Source organism: Eleginops maclovinus, chromosome 2, assembly GCF_036324505.1.
Source record: "Eleginops maclovinus isolate JMC-PN-2008 ecotype Puerto Natales chromosome 2, JC_Emac_rtc_rv5, whole genome shotgun sequence".
Classification (NCBI taxonomy): Eukaryota; Metazoa; Chordata; class Actinopteri; order Perciformes; family Eleginopidae; genus Eleginops; species Eleginops maclovinus.
The window spans coordinates 27,080,898-27,105,023 of NC_086350.1; the positions used below are offsets into that span (position 1 = coordinate 27,080,898).

At 40.1% G+C, this 24,126-nt stretch overlaps 2 protein-coding genes across 3 annotated transcripts in view; both read left to right on the forward strand.

Annotated features, from left to right (window-relative positions):
- The first annotated feature begins 4,022 nt into the window (after nt 1–4,022).
- On the forward strand, nt 4,023–7,854 carry LOC134880733 (C-C motif chemokine 3-like). The gene is made up of 3 exons (XM_063907791.1): nt 4,023–4,194; nt 6,799–6,922; nt 7,516–7,854. Exons 1-3 carry the CDS (start codon nt 4,134–4,136, stop codon nt 7,607–7,609), a joined length of 279 nt encoding a protein of 92 aa, XP_063763861.1. The 5' UTR covers nt 4,023–4,133; the 3' UTR covers nt 7,610–7,854.
- Nucleotides 7,855–8,082: 228 nt separating this feature from the next.
- vps9d1 (VPS9 domain containing 1) overlaps nt 8,083–24,126 on the forward strand; it is a 46,418-nt gene continuing 30,374 nt past the window's right edge. Inside the window, exons 1-6 of one of the 2 annotated variants that reach the window (XM_063907772.1) lie at nt 8,083–8,540; nt 8,572–9,965; nt 11,501–11,573; nt 19,209–19,409; nt 19,576–19,747; nt 21,259–21,370. In XM_063907772.1, coding sequence (XP_063763842.1) covers nt 9,873–9,965; nt 11,501–11,573; nt 19,209–19,409; nt 19,576–19,747; nt 21,259–21,370 — 651 coding nt within the window. In that variant the 5' untranslated portion in view covers nt 8,083–8,540; nt 8,572–9,872. Of the gene's footprint in view, nt 9,966–11,500; nt 11,574–19,208; nt 19,410–19,575; nt 19,748–21,258; nt 21,371–24,126 lie in introns of both variants that reach the window. The other variant, XM_063907762.1, reaches the window with a different exon arrangement.

Consider the following 24,126-nt stretch of genomic DNA (forward strand, 5'->3'; position numbering starts at 1 on the left):
CAAAACAGTGGGACTTTGTTCACATGACCAGCAGTCCTGAATACCCACAGTCAAACGGACTAGCAGAGAGAGCAGTTCGCAGTGCAAAACAGCTGATGGAACGTTCACACAGAGATGGCACAGATGTCTTCCTCAACCTGGTAAATCTCAGAAACATTCCCCGTGATCTGACGTTAGGCTCTCCTGCTGAACGCCTGATGTCGCGACAAACACGTGCAGCCATCCCTGTGTGCACCAAACTGTTACAGCCAAACCCAAAAGATGCACAACTAATCAGAACACAACTCCTCAACAAGCGGCTCATCCTAAAGCACCACTATGACATCTCAAGTTCTCCTCTAAAACCCCTGGCAGAGGGACAAGTGATCAGGATGCAGACCCCAAAATGATACGATCGGCTTGGCGTTGTGAAGGACGTGAGCGAGAAACCACGCTCTTACATAATCCAAGCCAACGGGACTTCATACAGACGGAATCGTCGTCACATCATTCCTGTTCCCTGAGCCGTTGCCCCAGCAACAGCAGCCTCAAGATTTCGACCCTCAAAACACCGACCCCTCTATGATGGACTGTGTACCCCACACACCACAAACACCTGAGAGAAACAGCAGGCTGACACAGAACAGTTCCCCTTCACTACCGAGACACACATCACATTTCCCTTGCAACAGTGACACACTATACATAACACGATCAGGTCGCACATGCAAACCAAACCCTAAATATGTGCAGTAACACTGTTGGACAATCTTGTTAAAGTGATATGTTTATTCATTTCCTTTTCCTGTTACCTGGTAAGGTATTTTGTAATGGTTTATTGTTTGTGTCACCAAATGCTAAAGGAATGTTCAATATCCTCTGCCTTAAATGTTATTTGCTTTCAGATAGAAACATCAGCTAAAGAGAAGGGATGTAGATCATTCTCATATGATTAAGTTTGTCCTTTGCAGGCCACCGTAGCTGGTGCGCCACCCGGTGACGTGTTAAGATGATAGGCATTCAGTTGTTAGTCGGCATGCAACGTACATGTTCACTGTTGATGCTGTGGTCATAAATAAAGCCACCACTTGCCTATGCATTGTGTATTCCTTGTACATACACACATGCATGTATTAAGAGGTATTGAAAACTTCTACAGCTCACGGACCACCAGTGGTCCGCGGACCACTCTTTGAGAAAGACTGCTAGACCAAACAAAGGAGTTAGCTACACTACCAAATATCCAATATGGCGACCACAGCAGCCCACGCTGTCCACTATGTCTAAGCCAATCACATCGCTAGCTTCCCTTGACGTCACACAGATCTCGCGAGCAGTTGCGATATTTTGCGAGACTTGGTGAGTTCAGTAATGGCCGCCATATCAGAAGCCGACACGATGCTTTTCGTTTTTTCTCAGCGCAAATTTCTCGATCTATGGAAGGTTTCAAATGGTTTAGAATAAAAAGGAGAATATACGTAAGTGCTAGTTATTTTGCGAGTCCAAGTACCGGTTCCCGACATTCCCGTTTTAACCGGACTTGAACCGAAACTTTTTTCAAGTCCAGTACCGGTTCGGCGTACCGGTACGCAGCACTATAACCACATCATCTACATTTCTGTTCAGATATGTTTCCTTAGGAGAAACAGTTTTGAGACAGGAATTAGATGAGTCGCTTTATTGTATATAGGCTATTTAAATGGACCTTTATGTGAAACTGTGCCCCACCCCCAAACACCTTGAACACTGTATGAGAAAAAAGAATCCATATTGAAATCCGAGTCAAGCATAAATTTAACTTTTCATCTCATTGTAGGAGAAACTGATGATCTTTAGATATTTTTCTTTTATGGTACCACAATAAGATAAACACAATTTTATTAAACAACCAGTAGTGATCCACAAAGTATTAAGACCAGTTTAGTTAGCTAACAAACTTAAAAGCAACATTTCCTCCTCATCGGCTGTCTGCTTGGCTGTCATTGCCTCCATTGAATTACCTCTACTTGTCTACTTGGTGTAGACTTTATTTTTCTCAGCAGCGATGCCTAACGTTCAGGAGAAGACTGCAGTCAGTCAAGAGCGCTCCGCGCGCAAGTATATATGTGTGTCGCTGTGTTGACGTCACAGTTGGCGCGCGCAATCACCAATCCGGCAGGTGCGGGAAACCCTGGCGTTACACCCAACACTGCCTCACATGCAAATAAGCATCTGGCAGTTTCTATGTGCTGGGAACCTGTAATATACATTTCGGGGCTCACAACGCTGGCAGCTAGATTTTAATCCAACAGATTTTACCTGAGGAATATGATATTTATCTCTCCTGAGATATGTTTTGGTCTTCACTTCCTGAGAAAAATCGAATGGCTTTTGTTCTCTATACTGGCTGTTTGCTGGAAAATGCTGTCAGGAGAGTTGTTGAGTGAAGGTTTGAGACATGAAACCAAACAAAGAGCTGATGAAGGCTCAAAAGCTCTATAGAGCTGGGTCTGTGGGCTGAGGCTCCACTGATGGCACATGGAAAAACCAGTCAAGCAGAGGAAATACCTGTGGGAAGAGAACTGTACTGAGCGACCAGGAGCACAAACCTCCACTCGTGTAGGAAGAAAATCTGGCCATGAGAAGCTGCAGGAGGTCGATATGCTGAGACTGGAAGGGATGATGAGAGACCGCTAAGCAGGTCTGACAGGAAACTGAGGATCACACTGGTGGGACCGTATCAGAAAGTAATCTAAAACATACTCCAGCCTAATCGCTCATCCTCTCTATGCACACTCGGCAACTGTACTGTAGATATGTACAGAACTGCACACTGATATATATGTAGCTGTACATTGTTCATTTTATTAATACTAGCATTTTACTCAGAAGGATAATCAGAATGTTTCCTATCCTGTGTCTCTGAAGCCTGTGCTTTCCTTTGGGGATTAATAAAGGTTTATCATATCTTATCATAATAAGTGTGATAATAAATTGCACAATATGATCAGGTTTGTGCCTTTTTCAATCACAAGTTGGTTCATATGACACAGATTATCCACACCCCACCTGAATATTTGTGATATTCTGTTTCTCAAGTATTTACATTTTAACTTAAAATTTGCACAGTTATTTTGTTGAAAATATATATGTTCTATGTGAGTATTTTCCTTCCTAACATTTAAATGCTCTGCACGCATTCAGTCAGCTCTCTCTTCCACGAAATGCCACCGCAGTATGGGTTCTTGTCGTGATAAGATCAGCAAGGTTTCAATTTGACTTGCAAACTGTTTATATGCAATGCTCAGTTCAGTTCATGTGCAATGCTGCTGATCTCACACAATCTGAGTTACCATCAAATCAGATATCCTCTGTGTGGACTGACTTCACTTCAAACAATAGCTGAACCCCCAGATCACCTTCAACTCTTTCTGCAAGTGCTATTATTTAATGTCGGCGGGGCAACAACACCCACCCTCATGCTAATAAAAAAAGGTTTTATTCTATGATCTTGTCAATAATTTCACAATTCTGATTCGATGGAATGTGTTCAGGGAAATAAAACATGGCCTAATATGAAACATTTAGCCGATAGCATACAGCATTCAGTGGTTTATTGGCACCAACTCTAACTCTGGTGGCCTCTCTACCTGTTGGACACTTATTGACATAGTCCCCACTTTTACACCTAAACCTGACTTTAACTTCTTATCTTAACCTTTCAGACTGATGGTCAACCTAACAACCATTAGGCATATTGATGCTTTGATTTTGTATTTATTTGTTGCAATGCAGATTAATTAACATGAGCAGTTGAGTCCACCATGTAAGTGTACAGGATGTAGATTATTATTATATACAAACTGATACTGAAGTGAAAGTAGAAAGTACTCTCATCAAAATGTACTTAAAGTAGCGACAGTAAAAGTAGTCATTGTTTGATTGGTCCATTTCAGAATAATATCTCTGATATGTTTTATAACTATTGATCATTAAAGTGTTCTCAGAGCTGGTAAAGGTGCAGCTAGTTTGAATGGTAGTTACTTACCACCACTCAAACTTCCTGCCTCTCAAATGTGACAACACCCAGTCTGGCATGTTCACATGATGACATATAAGCAGCTTCAGTTGATCAACAGAGCACCCCTGAAGCAGAGCGTGAAGATCTCATCACCATGCAGACCCTGAGCCTCACAGTGCTGCTGCTGTTCGCTGTCTTCTCCTGCAATGCCATGCGTAAGTCACTTTTCTTTTAAAGGGTATTTACGACACAACCGAAAAACATCAAGGAGAAGGAAATTACGAGCAAAATAAATAATATAATATTATCCTCGATTCTTAAAAATATGCATACCAGATACGTAGTTTAGCTGATTAACCGATTGGGAAAAACACTGTAGTTCATTTAAAAAAGAAAATCTCCATTCGTGAAATCGTTAAATTCATATTTTGAAGAAAAAGGGATTGTTTGGTTTGTTTTAGCAAAAATCTGTTGAAATTTAAATATATATATGAATTTATAGAAATATCAGGATCAGCCTATAAAAAGGTTTTTCCTGTTGAATAATAATTGAAATAGTTTATAATACCCCTAAATTCCCACAAAAATACAAATCATCCAGCCTTCATCCTTATACAGACTATTTACAATATGACATAAGGCAGTGGCGGCTGGTGGAGTTTTCTCCAGGGGGGGCTATAACTCCAAAATGTATAAAAAATTTTTAAAAAGCATGCATACATGTACTAAGGTATCAAACGAGTGTATTTACATAAATGAAAACAACATTATAGATAGATAGAAGTGCAAAGAGAAACAAGTGCGATATATAGAGTATGTACAGTATATGCAGTTAAGAGTGATTATGTAAAGATAAGGGCAGTATAAAGAGGTGGGAATAATTGGCATAGTATAAACAGATGTAGTATGAACAAATATACAGATGTGCTATATTACTATACAGACGGCCAATATACATATATAATAAATATCTATCTATCTCTCTATCTATCTCTCTATCTATCTCTAGATATATCTCTATATCTATATATTTAAATAATGTATATCATATATAACATGGACAATACACATACTTTATGACAGAAGGCTGTGACGTCAGCCCCGCCGCCAAATCCAGCTGCATTCAGCTCGGGGCGCAGGAGAGGTGCGCCTCAACATCGTCCTATCTCTTGTATTGAAGAGGAGCTACTGCGCATGTACAACTTTTAACGAGAGTCTATGGGCAAAGATTCCTGCGCCCCAGGGCGGAAATACGTCACCAATCAGACAATGTCAACGAACGAAACAATTTTACTCATCATTAACTATGAAATATTTATCTTGCACATCTAAAAAAATATATACATATATTTTGAAATATTTTTATTTTATTATTTCATTTTTTTATGTCTTATTCAAGGAAATGTGGTGAGAGGTGATGGTGGGGCGGCGCCCTAGCGCCCTCTATTGGCCAGCCGCCACTGACATAAGGCTATATAGGCTACATCCTTGGAAAAAAATAAGAGACCACTTCAAATTTTTCTTAAATCTTTATCTCTACATGTATGGCAGAATTCCAACACAGAGAAAAATTGCCAATACTTAATAGATTACAATTAGGGATGCACCGATACATCGGGGAGACATCGGCATCGGCCGATGTTAGTCCTATTTACCACCATCGGCACATCGGTAAAATAAGGTGACGTCACTGATGGCAGTCGCTGATGTTTATGTTTTGCTACGTGACCGGGAGAAGTCGCGTTAGCGTTGTTGTTTTTAAATCTGACGGATCAAATCTGAAGTCAGGGCATCATTTTGAAGGCTTAGAACAGTGACTCTAGGTCTTTAAATTCATTCGGGGGGGGGGGGGCGTCTCCTCTCCTCTCCTCTCCTCTCCTCTCCTCTCCTCTCCTCTCCTCTCCTCTGTGAGGAGCTGCTGCTGCACGCTGCGCATGCTGCAGGACTTCTGCCCCGTGTACCGGGTGTCTGGAGGATCGGTAAATTAAATCCATTCTTCAGTGTTCTTGGGAGGCCGTCGTTTATATTTGTGATTTGGTTGTACTTGCTGCTACTCCCGTTAACTTCCAGAAACTTACCACGGCTCGCTCAACCTCTCTCGCGCGCTTACACATGCACAGACGTATCCCCCACTCTCTGTCTTAAAGGGATAAACTGCCTTAGTCTGCATTGCGCTACCATTACAGGTTACATAGTAAAACATCGGCATCGGTATCGGCAACAATGTTATTCTTAACATCGGTATCGGCATCGGCCGACATTTTTGCAATCGGTGCATCCCTAAATACAACAATAATGATTTTGTTTAAATCATTTCATTCAACTGACGTACCTATAAAAATAAATAAAGAGAAACTGACAATGCTGAAGTGGTCTCTTAATTTTTTTTCAGGGCTGTAGATACTCACCTAACTAAAGATTGATTTGAATAACACAGAGAAGCAGTATGTTTGGCTTATATTTTCTCTCTGTCAGCGGTTCTCTTGTCGCTCCAGCAGAAGAGATGTTTATCTCAGTGAGATTAACTGATTAAATAAAGTTTATACATTCATATTATTTAAACAATATCGCTACTTTTGAAATAGTAGGTACACTTTCGCTTTACACTGTGATCTGCATGCAGGTATCAAATATTTAACTCATTAACCCTTGATTTTATATATTCTTTAGATTAACATTTAAATTCTCATACATTTGAAATATTTACGTAAATTATGGAGCATAAAACCAAAGTTAATAGCCCTACAAAGTCAGAGCTCTCTGATATCACATGCTGGATGTATCTTGCTAAATGTTCCGTGTTTTGTTTTGTCTTCCAGCGCATGCAATGAATGCAATGGCACCTGGTCCGTGCTGCTTTCAATTCTTGACAAAAAGGATCCCCCAGTCAAAGATAATCTGCGTCACCAAGACTCACAGCAGCTGCCACCAGAAGGGATTTGTGTATGTCTCTGTTTTCCTCTCACATTTGTAGAGCTAAGTTTTGTATTCTGAGCACAGAAAGATTGAAGAAAATAGGTAAAGAAATATGTATTTTTAAGGAAACATGACAGAGAAAATCAGTAGTGATTTACTGAAGTACTGTACTTAAGTACACTTTTGAGGTATTTTTATGAATTTATGTCACTTTTTACTTCTACTCCACTACAATTCACAGGTAAAGATTGCACTTTAACTCCACTATATATATTTAGTACCTTTAGTTACTTTTCAGATATAGATAAATAATATGATAAACACTTAAATAAAACTTGATTTACACCTGGATTATTAAATTAAATACATTTAGCAGTACATTTCCACCTTTACCAGCTTTGATAAACACATCAATACATCATAAATCTGAAATGGGCCAATCTGCATAATGCCAATACTTTTGTACATTTACTTGAGTGACAATTTGAATATAGCACTTTTATTTGTAACTTGTATTCCTGCACTCTGGTACTTTTACTTTTGCTAAAGTACAAGATCTGAGTAGTTCTTCCACCTCTGGAGAAGATGTTGAAAATGTGTTTTATGTTGTAACTCTGCAGCATCAGCACTGTTCAAGGGAAGGAGATCTGCGTGAGCCAGAAGGAGGACTGGGCCCAGAAAGCGTTCAGACTGCGGCAAGCCACCGGGTGCTAAGGCTGCTCCTCATGATCACATGACCCAACTCTCGAGCTCCTCCACCTGCAGCCTTCACACAGCTCTGTCTGATCTTTACTGATAATTAATCCCAGAAGCTTTGCACTGCGTACTCTCATGCAGCTCTTAACTATTGCACTGGTTAACCCTTGTTCTGCTTTGTTCTTTATCTTTACATTTCTAAAATATGTGTTGATTAAGCATTCATGAAAGGAAAAAGCAATAATAAATGTAAATGACTATTATATTGTTTATTATTATATAAGTGAGAACTGTTGCATATTCGTCCCATAGTGTATCCTATAATCATATTCAGAAAGCCTTATTTATCCCAAAGGAAATTAGGTTTTGTGATAGTTACTACATTACATTAAAAAAATATATATGATACATTAAAATATACTGTATATATATAATGAAAACATATATATATATAAATATAATTAGTTAAAGAAACTAGATAGAAAACAAAATAAAATAAAGATATAAATATAAACATGAGAAGTTCAAGTAAAATGTTCAAATTGCACTGCATAACATGTTTATTGCAATATATACAGTGGTGTATTATTATTAATTCGATATTAATGTTGATTTGCAGTTTAAAAGGGTTTGGCAGCAGAAGGTGAAGTAAGTTTAATGCCAGCTTATGGACTCATACTCCTTGTCCATCAGACCGGCTCCAGTTTTAGCGCCATGCTTTTTTGATTCGGAACTAGTTCCCAGTTTAGGAACTTGGAAAATGATCTGTGAACTAGTTTTAAACCAAAAAAACATCATCAAGGAGCTAGATCTGATAGCTCCGTGACAGTGCCGGGTATCAGCGTCTGATTCTCTGATGGAGAAGATAAACAGTCTCATGGCCTCGGGCAGAAATGACTTCCTCTTTGACTGCCTCAGACAGAAATGACTTCCTGTTTGATGGCCACAGGCAGAAATGACTTCCTGTTTGATGGCCACAGGCAGAAATGCCTTCCTGTTTGATGTTCCACAGGCAGAAATGACTTCTCGTGGCGCTCTGTGGTGTAATTTAGTTTCTCACTGAATCTACTCCTTTGCTAGATTGACTTCATTTAGCTGTGGGTCCAGGAAGTGTTTGCTTTGAACTTTTCATACCTTACAGAGGAGAGGACCTGCACACTCATGTGAATTTCTTATTCCAAGTGATTCAACGTAATAACACCGGGCATTACATTATTTATAGCCAATACAAAATCCAGTCAGTCAATAAGGTCAACGTGTATTGAATCAAGACAATAAGTGAGCAATTAGAAAAAGTCAAATATATGCATAAAAGTGATAATGCAGCATGTTGAAGTCGCCCCCGGATCTTGTTGGAATTTCATTGTCCACTCTTTTGGTATGTGCCGTAGGATTGATTAGAGCCCACATTGTGGGATGAATGCCTGAATTCAAAACATTCTTCTATTTTATCCCCTACAATTGTTAGTTTTTTCATTGATGTGTGGCCTATTTAATAATTCGGCAACTCTTAAAATCCTCATGTAATTGCAAATAGTGCCAGCATGATGGCTGTATCTTCATGCTGACAAGTGGCTTACTTTAACGTTTGTGCAATTCATCCAGATACACAGCTCTAATGATCAAGACAAACAACTTTTGCACTGTTTCTTGTGGAAGGGTACAAGTAGCCTAGAGTTTATATATATAAAAAAACCTTTTATATCAGAGTTATTTTCATGGCTTGAATTGTGTTCAGTGGCTACATAAAGTGAAAGCATATCATGTGACATCTGTGTTTCACTTTATTCATTAATATCAGTATTAAGATGACTTAGTGCATTGATATTGCCAGTGCAGCAGGAGGCAGTCTACTGCATTACAACGTGTTTACAGTCTGCACCGACAGGTCTTTTTCTCCAGGTTCATATAAGGGTTCATATAAGGACACACTGGACTCAATAATACATTATTCATATTGAAAAATCAAATCCAATAAATGTGATATTTAAACTGTAAGGAGACAGTTTAATTGTGTTATATGTTGTAGAAGATTCACTACAGAAAGAAAAATACTGAAGAATATGGTGATAGCGATAGGAAGGGAGTGGAGTATAAAATGATTGTTAGATAATTTATTTTTTATTTTAATTTTCTTTAATTGAATAATTTAAAGAAATCAGTGTTGAAGTTACATCCTCCGGTCAGTAGGGGCGGGCATGCACTTTGAAACGTTGGTTTACAGCCCGCCAAGAAACAACCGAAGAAGGAAAGCAGGAAAAGAAGAGGATCCGGGCTAACCATGGCTACAGCTGACAGTGGGGCTAAGCCCCTTCAAATTGCTATGAAAATGGCAAAACTTGCAATACAACTGGACGGAGAGAACAAACACAAGGTAGAGTGCTAAACAGCCTGACAGCAACAGCAACACGAAGGTTTGACCCCGCAGGAAACTCAGTGTAGGGATGTAAACAGACGGAAGGGGCGGAACCGTTAGCTAGCGAAGCTGTCACTTAACGATGTGTCAACACAGGGCTGACCAGCACGAGCCACTCAGACAACCGTTTAATATAGAGGCTATACAATATAACACTACAGTAGTTTGTGAGAAGTAGTTAGTTTGTTGTTCCAAAAGCACAAGGCTAATTTCTAGGACACTTTTGTATAACATAACAACCAACTTGGTATTAAAACTCCTGTGTATATGTAACTGTCTTGCTGTTCCAAACATTAAACCACTTGTATTTCAACAGTGATATACTGTGTTCTCATTATAGAATATATTGGTGTATGCTAGTATTTAAGTTGAGTCTGGAGTTTTGCACTACTGCTGTTGTTTGTATTTATCCCTATTTAACTATTTAATATTATTAATATATTGTTATATTGGACTTTTTTTTCATGGCAGCTCAAAACTTTTTTAAATGATAATATAATTAATATATAATAACGGAATTCTGATATTTAGCAGCAGAGGCTGACATGTGAGTATTACCATGTCTCACCCCACGAAGCTTAAACCAAACTGTAACAAAATGCAAGTCAACTTTAAGTTGTACTGGTAGTACAACATATAACAATGATTTCTGGAGAAGGATTAAATATTGTTGATGTCTTTTAGACCTTAAACACTAAATGGAATATCGTTACGTTTCTTTTTTTAAACCTGTACTTTTAAAAACGACTCTCCATCTATCACACTGTTTCAGTTGGTCTGGATGCTTCCCATTATGGGATCTGGCAGTAAACTGTGTGCACCCTGGACAGCTCACCAGTTTATCATTGAAACAAGTGGCAGGCAGCCTTCAGCAGTAAGCTGTAGATACAAAACCTTTGTATAAAATAAGTTTGTAGGAAAAAGAAAAGAAGAATCCGTGCCGGGGTTAAGGGAAGGGGTTCAGGTGGGGATGAGTCTCATTTACATATTGACCTTGATTTGGTCGACGTACAAAAACACTAAACTCATGACGTGTGTCTTAAAGAAAATTCTAGTGTTGAATTGACTTTTGAAATGCAGAAAATGCTTCTGGAATGGACAAACATAATCATCAGTGTGTTAAGAAAGCTGGCATTGAGACAATCTAACAAGCAACACTTAGACAACACATAATAGTAATAGACGTTACAAAACTACATCACACTACTGTAAGGTGAAAAATAACAGTAACTCTTGGGTGTGCAAACAGATGTGATACAGACGATCAGGCCTCCTGTTTTGTCAGGAACACTTTGTTGATATGCAAGTATGTCTAACAAACACAAATTTGATCAAATATTGTCTTTATAAAAACTACACCTGAAATTATTAATGTAGTGTATGGACATTTTGGTTGGAGCTGTATCTTTTATTGCACATTTAAAAATACAAACAAGTTTTGTTGTTGAGCATTTTCAGCTTTACCATACTACATGTGTTTGGTCTTTTTGCAGGAAGCTTACTGTGAATACCTCCGGACGATCAACTTCATATCACATGCACTTTTGGAGGAGGCTGGATCACAAAGTAAGCTCTGAATAGTGACATACCCTCCATTACTGATTATTCGAATATATATTGAGATGCTTTAGAATACATATCTAACCTCAGGTATTCCCTTGGGGATGTAAACTCAATTTTGCATTCTGTTTTTGACATGTGTAAGTACAGTGGGGCAAAAAAGTATTTAGTCAGCCACCAATTGTGCAAGTTCTCCCATTTAAAAAGATGAGAGAGGCCTGTAATTTTCATCATAGGTACACTTCAACTATGAGAGACAGAATGGGGGAATCCAGGAAATCAAATTGTAGGATTTTTAAAGAATTAATTGGTAAATTCCTCAGTAAAATAAGTATTTGGTCACCTACAAACAAGCAAGATTTCTGGCTCTCACAGACCTGTAACTTCTTCTTTAAGAGGCTCCTCTGTCCTCCACTCGTTACCTGTATTAATGGCACCTTTTTGAACTCGTTATCAGTATAAAAGACACCTGTCCACAACCTCAAACAGTCATACTCCAAACTCCACTATGGCCAAGACCAAAGAGCTGTCAAAGGAGACCAGAGACAAAATTGTAGACCTGCACCAGGCTGGGAAAACTGAATCTGCAATAGGTAAGCAGCTTGGTGTGAAGAAATCAACTGTGGGAGCAATTATTAGAAAATGGAAGACATACAAGACCACTGCTAATCTCCCTCGATCTGGGGCTCCACGCAAGATCTCACCCCGTGGGGTCAAAATGATCACAAGAACGGTGAGCAAAAATCCCAGAACCACACGGGGGGACCTAGTGAATGAGCTGCAGAGAGCTGGGACCAAAGTAACAGAGGCTACCATCAGTAACACACTACGCCGCCAGGGACTTAAATCCTGCAGTTCCAGACGTGTCCCCCTGCTTAAGCCAGTACATGTCCAGGCCCGTCTGAAGTTTGCTAGAGGGCATTTGGATGATCCAGAAGAGGATTGGGAGAATGTCATATGGTCAGATGAAACCAAAATAGAACTTTTTGGTAAAAACTCAACTCGTCGTGTTTGGAGGAGAAAGAATGCAGAGTTGCCTCCAAAGAACACCATACCCACTGTGAAGCATGGGGGTGGAAACATCGTGCTTTGGGGCTGTTTTTCTGCAAAGGGACCAGGACGACTGATCCGTGTAAAGTAAAGAATGAATGGGGCCATGTATCGTGAGATTTTGAGTGAAAACCTCCTTCCATCAGCAAGGGCACTGAAGATGAAGCGTGGCTGGGTCTTTCAGCATGACAATGATCCCAAACACACCGCCAGGGCAACGAAGGAGTGGCTTCGTAAGAAGCATTTCAAGGTCCTGGAGTGGCCTAGCCAGTCTCCAGATCTCAACCCCATAGAAAATCTTTGGAGGGAGTTGAAAGTCCGTGTTGCCCAGCGACAGCCCCAAAACTATCACTGCTTTAGAGGAGATCTGCATGGAGGAATGGGCCAAAATACCAGCAACAGTGTGTGGAAACCTTGTGAAGACTTACAGAAAACGTTTGACCTCTGTCATTGCCAACAAAGGGTATATAACAAAGTATTGAGATGAACTTTTGTTATTGACCAAATACTTATTTTCCACAATCATTTTAAAATTAATTCATTAAAAATCCTACAGTGTGATTTTCTGGATTTTTTTTCTCATTCTGTCTCTCATAGTTGAGGTATACCTATGATAAAAATTACAGGCCTCTCTCATCTTTTTAAATGGGAGAACTTGCACAATTGGTGGCTGACTAAATACTTTTTTGCCCCACTGTATGTTGAAAGGGTTCTGCAAATTAAATGCACTATTATTATTAATATATTTGTATTCTATTAATAATTAGTATTCTCCAAGTGAAAAACTTTTGATGGTGTTCATCAGAATATTGAAAAGATGAACCTCAGAATCAGAATCAGAATACCTTTAATAGTCCCACAGAGGGGAAATTTGCATTGTTACAGCAGAAAGAGCCAAAGACAGCTTAATGTTACACCCAAACTGTATGTGTGCAGAAAAAGATCAGGTCAAAGTTATTGTTCAAACAGAGCAGGCTTGATGTGCAGTCTGGTTTATTGTCAGTGAGTCACATGGTTAACCCCTTGTTGTGCAGCCTGATGGCTACAGGCACAAAGGAGTTTCCCAGGAGCTTAGTGCTGTGCCGAGGTGGGATGAGTCTGTGGCTGAACGTACTCCTCATGTTCACTAGCTCTGCATTGAAGCTCACTGATAAAGGTTGTAGCTTACCCGGGCACTGTCATTGGATATGTTGAGTCCTTTTGAGAGTGCTATCCTGTGTCACAGCAATATATTTGTTATGATTTTATTGTGTTCATACTTTGTGCCAAGAGATGTTGTTTCATTATTTTATTGGAGCTGACCGAAGCAGATCCTTTTCAAATGGTTTTAAGGTCTTTAGAGCAGGGTTGTCAAACAGTTGAGGGGCCACATACAGCCAAATTTGATCTCAAGTGGGCCAGAACAGAACAATCATAGCTTAATAACCTATACAAAACGACAACTCCAAATTGTTACTTTTGTTTTAGTGCAAAAAAGTACATTCTGAAAATGTTCACATTTTCTGTACAGTCTTTTTACAAATGTAATTCATTTCCACATCTGCATAGTAATCCTGACACACCATCATAGAAACTAAAGTGGGAACTGTTAAGGAGGAAGGTGAAGTCATCTCCTTGCCTTGTAAATGTATAACATTTATACATAACATAAAAGTTGTGAAAATTGCAGTTTATGTCTTCTCACATTTTTACACTTTGTAATGTCATCCGGTGGGCCAGGTAGGACCCTCTTGTGTGCTGGTTTTGTCCCGTGGGCCGTATGTTTGACACTCGTGCTTTGGAGAGTCTTTAGAAAGTAGAGCCTGTAAATTCTCGAGTATGATTGGTCAGACCACATGCTGAGATAAGATAAACTCTGGATTGTTTACTTAGACCGATTTATAGTTCAACGTCGACGTAACGCAACGACAACGCAGACGCATGGACGCAGCCGTGAACATTTATAGTTCTGCGTCGGGTTTACATGACGCAATTCATCGCCACAACAGTAGGGGGCGCAATGTTTTTTGTAAAGACTGACCAAGATTCTTTTGATGTCTATCGTCGTCGCTCGTTGTATTTGTTTACCAGACATTCATCAGACCTTCTTTTGCTTGGTCCATTCTAGCTTTTTTTTTATGGCGGTCTTTGTGGATTGTAGGAATTGAAAATTGAGGAAAAGCGAAATTATGGAAATGATGTTTGTCGTTTTAGTGGACCAATCACAGCCCTTACAGCTGTGTCGCCTCGACGCAAGGTTACAATTTTTGGGAGGTGCACGCAACGATGCAAGGAGGGCCCGCAACGACGCAACGGGTCTGTAAGGGCCCTGTCATAGTCTACGCAAGCTACGCGGAAGCAGTTGTAAACGCAAGGTTCACATGCGTATTTTTAGTACATACAGAACGCGCGTCAGTTGCTGCACTGTGCCTTGTCATACGCGATACACCGCTCATCCAACAGAGGGTAGCAGAGTCTCCGGTGACTTGTCTGTCTGGTAGAAAAAACAAAAATGGCTACAGAAGAGGAGTGCCTAATTTTGTTTCTCCTGAATCGCCGGACCGGTCCCTCATCTGCTTCCACTTTTTTTTGATGGTATCACCATCGATATCTAGGTCCAGTGCTATTTCTCGCCATGCATTTTCATCTGCGTTTCTGTCTGAATGTAAAGCGCTCGCAGTGTCATAAAGATCCTGGTGCACACTAACTAATTCACAGAGACGCTCCTCGTTGTCAGCCATGGTTGCTATAGTAGTACTTCTGTTAATAGCGATTTAGTAAAGTGCAGTACAGTACAGTACAGTAATTCTCATCAGCGCCCCTATCGGAAACGTGTGAAATGGCAGTTGCACTTGCGTCGCCTTACAAAAATCTGGACTACACATTTTGCTACGAAAGTATGCGTCAAACCCTCCCTGCATAGCTCGATGCGTTCGCGTCCGCGTAGCTTGCGTAGACTATGAAAGGGCCCTAAGGTACCTTGCGTTGCGTCGACGTTGAACCATATATCGGCCTTTAGTAGTGCTGGGCGGTATGGCCAAAAATGTATATCACGGTATTTTTCAAAATTTTAACGGTTTCACGGTATATGGCGGTATTTTCTACTGGTTGAGAACGAATTACTGCAGTAGATAGACTTAGGATGTTTCTTATGTTCTGTCATGAATACTGTAGAATAACTCCACACTAGTAAAGGTTCGCATGGCCCCAGAAAATGATGCTGTTTACAAAGAAGAGCTACTCATGATTCTATTGAAGTAGGGAATTGGAATGCAAAGACAATTGCAGTCAAAATAGAGAACTTTTACTGTGCAAATTTCAAACATCTTTATAAAAAATCAATACAAAACAATTGTGCAACTTAAAATAATTATACTTCTGTATTATGTTTGAGGTATATTCACATTCAAATAAATAGTAAAACAAAGTGAACTGAACAGCGTGCAAAGGTAACTGGCATAATAAATACAAAAAGGTGTGCAACTTGCATTGGTTCCCAGGTACTGTATTCAAGTAAATTAGAAAAGAATTGACTTGAATTGCTTTGAGGACGTCAAACAAATAAAATAGTCAAATAAAATGATGCAACTTGCATAAGTTATAACTTCCTTCAAAAGTATTGCTTCAAAACCAGTATTGAACATATAAAATAAATATATAGTACAACTTAGCTCACAGGATTATCCTGTATAATGCAAACAATAATCACACATTTCAGCATTTACAAATTTTGAGCCAGGAAAACCAGACGGTCCACAGCATCTGGTTTGAGTGCAGCCCTGTGGCAAGTGACAATATTGCCACCAGTGCTAAACACTCTCTCAGATGGAGCACTGGTGGCAGGGATGCATAAATACTGCCGAGCAAGCTTGGCAATCCGAGGGAAATTTGTTAAGTTGGGGATAGCTACTTGGCTAAAATATTTTCTGCTCGGTATTTCATACCTAGGATCCAGCGTGTGGATCATCTTCGTGAAGCCTTCCTTTTCGACAGTACTCAGCGGAACCATGTCTTTGGCTATGTGGATATTGATCGAATTTGTGATCTCGACCCACCGTTTGCTCTTTTTATCGTAGGCAGTCCCTCTAGCAAACGCGTCTCGAAGTGTCATTTGGCTCGACTTATTTAGCTTTCCCCGTGTTACCTGCTGATGTGGAGGGTGCTGACCTTAGCTTCATGCATTCTTGATATTCCACGACATGCTTGCGGCTTAGGTGGTGGAGCAAATTGCTCGTGTTGCCGCCTCCGGCGACAACTTTAGCCCGACAACACTTGCATAAAATGGATGTTTGGTCGACGTCGGATTTTTTAAAACCAAAAAACTTCCAAACAACAGACACGGCTCCTTTTTTTGGCACAAGTTCTTCTGTGTCAGCATGTTCTGCAGCGTCGATTTCCGAACTTTCCATGGTTATCCTATCCATTCACAGTTACGTTACTCCACTCCACGTTACACCACTCCAGTCACTGTTTACCTCCCCTCGCAGTCGCACCATGCGTGATTAGATGCGCAACAGTGAAAAGGGTCCTGACTGAAACAGTGTCGATCGGCACAGCGTTCCGAACGTTGTGTAATCAAATGCACCGGTATGGCGGTTTATTACAAATTCATATCATAACGAAAATATAAACCGGTATTCGGTGCGAACCGGTATACCGCCCAGCACTAGCCTTTAGTATCCAATAGATTTTTTTGATGCTGATGTGACCTGGATCGACACATTGATATTTCATTCAATTAGAAAGATGTTGCTCACTGTAGAAGTAGCATTAAACATGCATCGACAATTCTCAGTACTCTAACGGCCTATAGTTGCAACCAATATGCACTGCAACAACATAATACATTTCAAACAGGCACACAATGGTATGATTTATTTGAACATAGTCAAAAAATCACCGTAAATGTGGTTGTTTTTGATGAATTATCATGTGTGCACCTGAATATACATGAACTCACCTTATCTTGATGAAACTGAGTGTAGTCGATTGAACTCAAGTAGTTAGATTTTGCAGGATGTAATGTGTGGTTCTATACAGAGAGGTATATCAAGAATGCTTTAATTGTTTCAACCAAAACTGAACTTCACACTTAAAAAGTATGATTTATCACAGTGCTGAATGTTAGGGAATGTGTTTAACCTTTGACACAGTTCATCATTTTCTCCTTCCTCTGTCTGCGTTCCCACGGCAGAGTTCTTCGGCCTTGGGGTTTCTGTAATCTCCCTTAAGGAGGGGCAGCTTGGGCGCTTTGTTGATGCCAGTCTATGACCGAGCACAAGCTGCCATGATATAGTTTACTGTTCAGGGACGTCTAGAAGCCCTTCTTATCTGGAACGTAGGTTCACTGACCTACATTCTTTTCCAATGTGAGACAGCTTTAGTTAGATTCAGGGTCCATATTTGTCTAGTCTCGCTAATGAGGAATGTTGATTATCCATTCTGAACTAATTAAAACCTCGTGTTGTAGTAGAGATCTTCAGAATTGGTCGGGCAACCGCTGTGTCAACTCGTGGCTGCAGAAAATGTCTTGTCAATTCTCCGGCCGTTAACTTCAGAATAAACCTTCAGTGTTTGCCATCAAAGTTCCAGCTCTCCCCGCGTCTCTCTGAAGTTCGTCTCCATTGCTCCAGAAGTTTCCATCACACTGAATTTGCCTTATAATCTAGCAAAATGAAGAGACCACTTCAGCATTATCAGTTCCTCTGGTTTTATTATTTATAGGTTTGTCTTTGAGTTAAATGATTTATTTATTTTTGTATTGTATTCTATGAACTCCTCTCAACATTCTCTGTGTTGGAATTCAACAGACACTGGAATGGCTGCCATACATGTAGAGATTGAGTTTTAAGAACAATGAGTGGTCTCTTCATTTTTTCTCTGGAGCTGTACATTAGGGAAAAAGATGTGTGAGGAGAAAAAGGGGGAGGATTGGACCAACTTAACTGCCTGTTAAGCTGAACCCTCCCAAAGTAGTTAATCATTCTAATCAGCTTGAATACAGTAGCTGATTGCCAGCACTGAATTGAATCAGATCTCAGAGCCTTTAGCTATCAAGCTCCTCTCCTGTTGAATCGCACACCCTCTCCACATTTAAGAATATAATTAAGACTTTCCTTTTTGATAGAGCTTGTAGTTAGGGCTAGCTTTCCTTGAACCATGCCCACAGTTTTGGGGATGGTAGGGTGTCAGTATTTAAGGTCTGGATGTGGCTACGCCAGTTGCTGTGGTCCTGCCTGGTGCCCACTTTATTTATTTTCACATTATAATTTGTCATTGGGAATGTTTATAAATTAATACCGATTTTTAATCTGCACAAACAACTTGCACGTCGGTCCCCTGGGAGAGGGATCCCTCCTGTTGCTCTACCCGAGGTTTCTTCCATTTCCTTCCCCATTATTGTGCATGTTTCCTTGTGTGCTGCAAGGGTCTATGGACAGAGGGTGTTGTATTCTGTACCAACTGTAAAGCCCCTGAGACAAATGTGCTATATAAACAAACATTTGAATGATTAATTGGAAACCACGTGATGAACTTATTATTATTATTATTATTATTAGACCAATCATGGAGGTGTGACGTTCTCTGTCTTTCTTTCTGTCTCGTCCTCAGATGATGGGGATGTGGTAGCAGTGGAGGTAGGGCGCATGTTGAGGTTGGCTGAACAATGTCTGGAGCGAGTCAAGTCTTTCATAGGGAAGAGAGCTGACCCCCCCGACCTCTCTGCCTCCGTCTCGGCTCCCTTTTCCTCTTCAGCTGGCCAATCAGAGCAAAACCATACAACTGTCCTCACAGACACCGATGCAAACCCTGGTGAGTGCATCCTCCAATCAGGACCTTTCTTTTATTATCATACAGTTCAATCACTGCTAACTTAGAGACTGCCTCAGAGGTCACAAATCCAAATAAGCCAATGTGTCTACACTTGATTTGTTTCTAAGCCAATCACCTTTTTTGTCTCTCTGTTTCCCCCCTGCAGTCACAGCCCCTTCATCTGATACTCCTGTTGACAAAGGGCGTAAATCAACCAGCCCGACAAATACCGGTCACTGCAGGATGTTGTCAGATGGAACCGGGGAGCTCTCCTCTTTTCTGCCTCCTGAAGTCTTCCAGAGACTACAAACAGTGCAGTCACAGGACATAAGCAAAAAGTAGGGCTGGTTTTTATCACAAAGGCAAATATTGTTCCATCCAATGACAGATAGGCTCTGATGACAAGACAGCAGGGATACAAGAACCAGTTAGCTCTAGTTCCCATTTAGATCACAATGTTCTGAGTTGAGCCACCAGGTTGAAACATCAAACACATTCTTACACTCACAATGACTTTTAAGTTCACTTAACCTCATTTTAGACCTGTGGTTGGGATTACAAACATTTGAGTCCTTAATACGTTTTCCATGGTCGCTCTCTCTCACTGCCATCCTCGTTCTACAGCTCTGGAAAAAATGAGACCACTTCAAAAGTTTCTTAAATCTTTATCTCTACATGTATCATCCATCATCTGAGGACGGGACAGAGAGAAAGACAGAGAACTTCACTCCTCCATGATTGGTCTAATAATAATAATAAGTTCATCACGTGGTTTCCAATTAATCATTCAAATGTTTGTTTATATAGCACATTTGTCTCAGGGGCTTTACAGTTGGTACAGAATACAACACCCTCTGTCCATAGACCCTTGCAGCACACAAGGAAACATGCACAATAATGGGGAAGGAAATGGAAGAAACCTCGGGTAGAGCAACAGGAGGGATCCCTCACCCAGGGGACCGACGTGCAAGTTGTTTGTACAGATTAAAAATCGGTATTAATTTATAAACATTCCCAATGACAAATTATAATGTGAAAATAAATAAAGTGGGCACCAGGCAGGACCACAGCAACTGGCGTAGCCACATCCAGACCTTAAATACTGACACCCTACCATCCCCAAAACTGTGGGCATGGTTCAAGGAAAGCTAGCCCTAACTACAAGCTCTATCAAAAAGGAAAGTCTTAATTATATTCTTAAATGTGGAGAGGGTGTGCGATTCAACAGGAGAGGAGCTTGATAGCTAAAGGCTCTGAGATCTGATTCAATTCAGTGCTGGCAATCAGCTACTGTATTCAAGCTGATTAGAATGATTAACTACTTTGGGAGGGTTCTGCTTAACAGGCAGTTAAGTTGGTCCAATCCTCCCCCTTTTTCTCCTCACACATCTTTTTCCCTAATGTACAGCTCCAGAGAAAAAATGAAGAGACCACTCATTGTTCTTAAAACTCAATCTCTACATGTATGGCAGCCATTCCAGTGTCTGTTGAATTCCAACACAGAGAAATGTTGAGAGGAGTTCATAGAATACAATACAAAAATAAATAAATCATTTAACTCAAAGACAAACCTATAAATAATAAAACCAGAGGAACTGATAATGCTGAAGTGGTCTCTTCATTTTTTCCGTATGTCTCTATTGGTCTTAGGATATCAAGGTAATTTAAAAGTGAGAAAATATATAACATTGAACCGACAAATTCCTGCTGTGCCGTATGTGGATTTTGTTGGTGGTTCCATGAGCCTTTTTTTTTTGTAGGAAATGGCAGAAATAATTCTTTATTGTCCTTTGACACACCCAGCAAGTAACATTTTTGCTTGATTGTATTTTGTGTGTGTGTCTGCCAGGGAGCTGACACCCATTGAAGAAGCATCACGTTTGAACCAGAAGTTGAAAGCCAATTACGAAGCTCGTCTGGCAAGGCTCCGCCCTGGGCAGGCCTACCAGAAGACGTCTTTGGTAAGTTATAGAGTCAATTATAAATGTGGCTCTGTGGTTGGGTGGTCGTGTACCAATCAGTCCGTTGGTGGTTTGATTTCTATTGGGCAAAATACTTATCCCGAAACTGTCTCAACGCTGTGTGTGCACCTTGTATGGCAGCCTCTGCCCCTGTGAGTGTGCATGAATGGGTGAATGTATATTGGAAGCACTGTCAGGAGTCTTAATGACCAGAAAAGCACTTTTGTAAACACAGACCATTGCAGCCTCACACATGACCTCCTGTTTTGGAAACATAAATACCTTTTTTCTGAAAACTGCACTGTGCCATGCACAAAACTTGCAAAACTAAGCAGGGTTTTTCTGCCACTGAATCCAAGTATCCAAAAAGTAATGAAAAATAGTTTTTAAAAGTTTATAAAAAATGTGTGATAATTGATCCATTTACTTCTTCATTTAATATACATAAAATTCAAGGTGACAAAGAAAGACAAAGAATAGAGAGAAACCACCAAAGGCTGAAAGGTAACCTTATTAAGTTCTTATCTCATCGCATTCAGTTTATTTCTGATAATGATTGGGTTTCTTGTGATCATAGGGCACCTACGTGTCCCCGCAGGGAGGGGCCAACATGTTTAAACTGGACCTCAACAATACTAAGGGTCCTTTATTTAAACATACTTATTGTGTACAGCTCCGGAAAAAAATTAGAGACCGCTCCAAATGTTTCTTATGTCTCAATCTCTACAGGTACAGTATGGCAGCCATTCCAGTGTCTGATGAATTCCAACACAGAGAAATGTTGTCAGCAGTTTATAAAATACAATAAAATAATAATAATTTAACTCAAACACAAACCTATCAGTAGTAAAACCAGAGAAACTGATAATGCTGAAGTGGACTCTTCATTTTTTCTGGAGTTGTATATACAGTATTTTGTAAACTCATCATTCAACATGCATTAGTTCTTTACTGTGAACTGCTAAGGACCTGCAGATGTTTTAGACTTTGAACCAGGTTGACCTGTTGTAATGTGTGTAATACATAATCTGTTTCTGACATCGCAGAATCCATTCAGACATAGTATATCTTCTCAGGTCCCAGCTTGTACTGCCTGTTTTAACATGTGAAGTTCAGAGAGCATACAGTATTCGTTTAGGTTAAATGTGCACACAACGAGTCAATGATATGATAACACACTTTTTAGTGCACCGAGTGCCCTTTTCTTAATGGATGCAGTCATTGCCTAATCGAGACACAACACACGTGATTCCTTTTGTAAACTAAATACGTAAGATTCCTTGATGTGTTTTCATCATCCTTGTGGATCAGTATGCTCCTCAGAATCATGCATAAGGAAAAACACTAACTATGTCCCAGGTTAGGACCTTCATCCCTTAGACCAGGGGTGGGCAATTTATACAAGGGGCCACATGAGAAACCTGAACTGTGTTGGAGGGCCGAACCAAGATAACTTGAACTTACTTCTGCTCAATATTCATTTTCTCCCATTTTAAAAGGCAGTAAATTATATATTTTGATTAGCTGCTACTGGTTATCAGAAGAATAACGATATTCTGTAAATATTTATATAAATATATGAAATTGTGGTTTAGGTCAAATAGGAAAATACTCCTATAGAAGTAATAAACAGTAAAAACAAAAACAATCATTACATCAGTGTTTCATTTTATATTTAGCTAATCTTCACAAACACTGAAAAGGTGTATTGCAGTATGTTAAAGATATGCAATTGATCAACTTTATACAAAAAGCAATACATGCTTTTAATTTTTTTCTGTTCATGTTGTTCAGTGAGAGAAATCCAGTCTGGCTTGGGCTTGAACAAGTGCATTGAAATCTGGCTGAATGTCTGAGGTGGATATGCGAAGGGCAGCTGAGAGGTGATCATCAGTGATAGAGGATCTGTATCTGGATTTGTTGAATTTCATCACTGAGAATGTCTGTTCACATGTATAGGTAGTAGAGGACTAGAATCTTCTGAGCATGCCTCCTCAGGTGTGGAAAGTTCTCCTCTTTGAGAGAAGAGTAAATATCCAGCAGTGAGACTGACTTAAAGTGCTCTGCCAGAAGTGTGTCAGACTGCAGGTCAATGAGTTGCATCTGAACGTCGCTGGGTGCATTATCCACACTGCAGGTGAAGGGAGAAGAAACCATGTGCATGTCAGTCTCAACTGTGTTGAAGTCTTGAAATCGCCATGAAAACTCACCATGCAGTGCTTCTAACATGGATGAGTACCTGTGGAGGTGATCAGCTGATGGTGCGGCTTCCTTCAGTGTTGGCAAGTGGGTGAGAATACTGTGCTTCATTTGGCTTGAGAGAAGCTGCAACTTTCTCATGAAAGCTGTACATGTCATGCACAAAAGGCCCTATTATTGCAGTTTGACATTTAGTTCATTCATTAGTGATGTCACATCAACAGCAAAACCAAAGTCTACCAGCCAGTGTGCGTGTGAAAGCTGCGGGACGTCATTTTCTTTCTTCACACAGAACTCCTTAATCTCCTCTCTCAGGTCCCAGACATTTTTCAGCACTTTGCCCAGGCTGAGCCACCTGACAGCTGTGTGGTAGCTTATGTCACGATGTTCAGTCTCATTTTCCTCCAAAAGTGCAACAAACTGTCTGTGATTCAATGCTCTTGCCCTGATGAAGCTAACAATTTTAGTTACAAAATCAACAACTCCTAATGTAATACAATGCAAAAATGTCAATTTCTGCTCGGGGTTCATTTCTGTCACTTTATTCTGCATTCTCT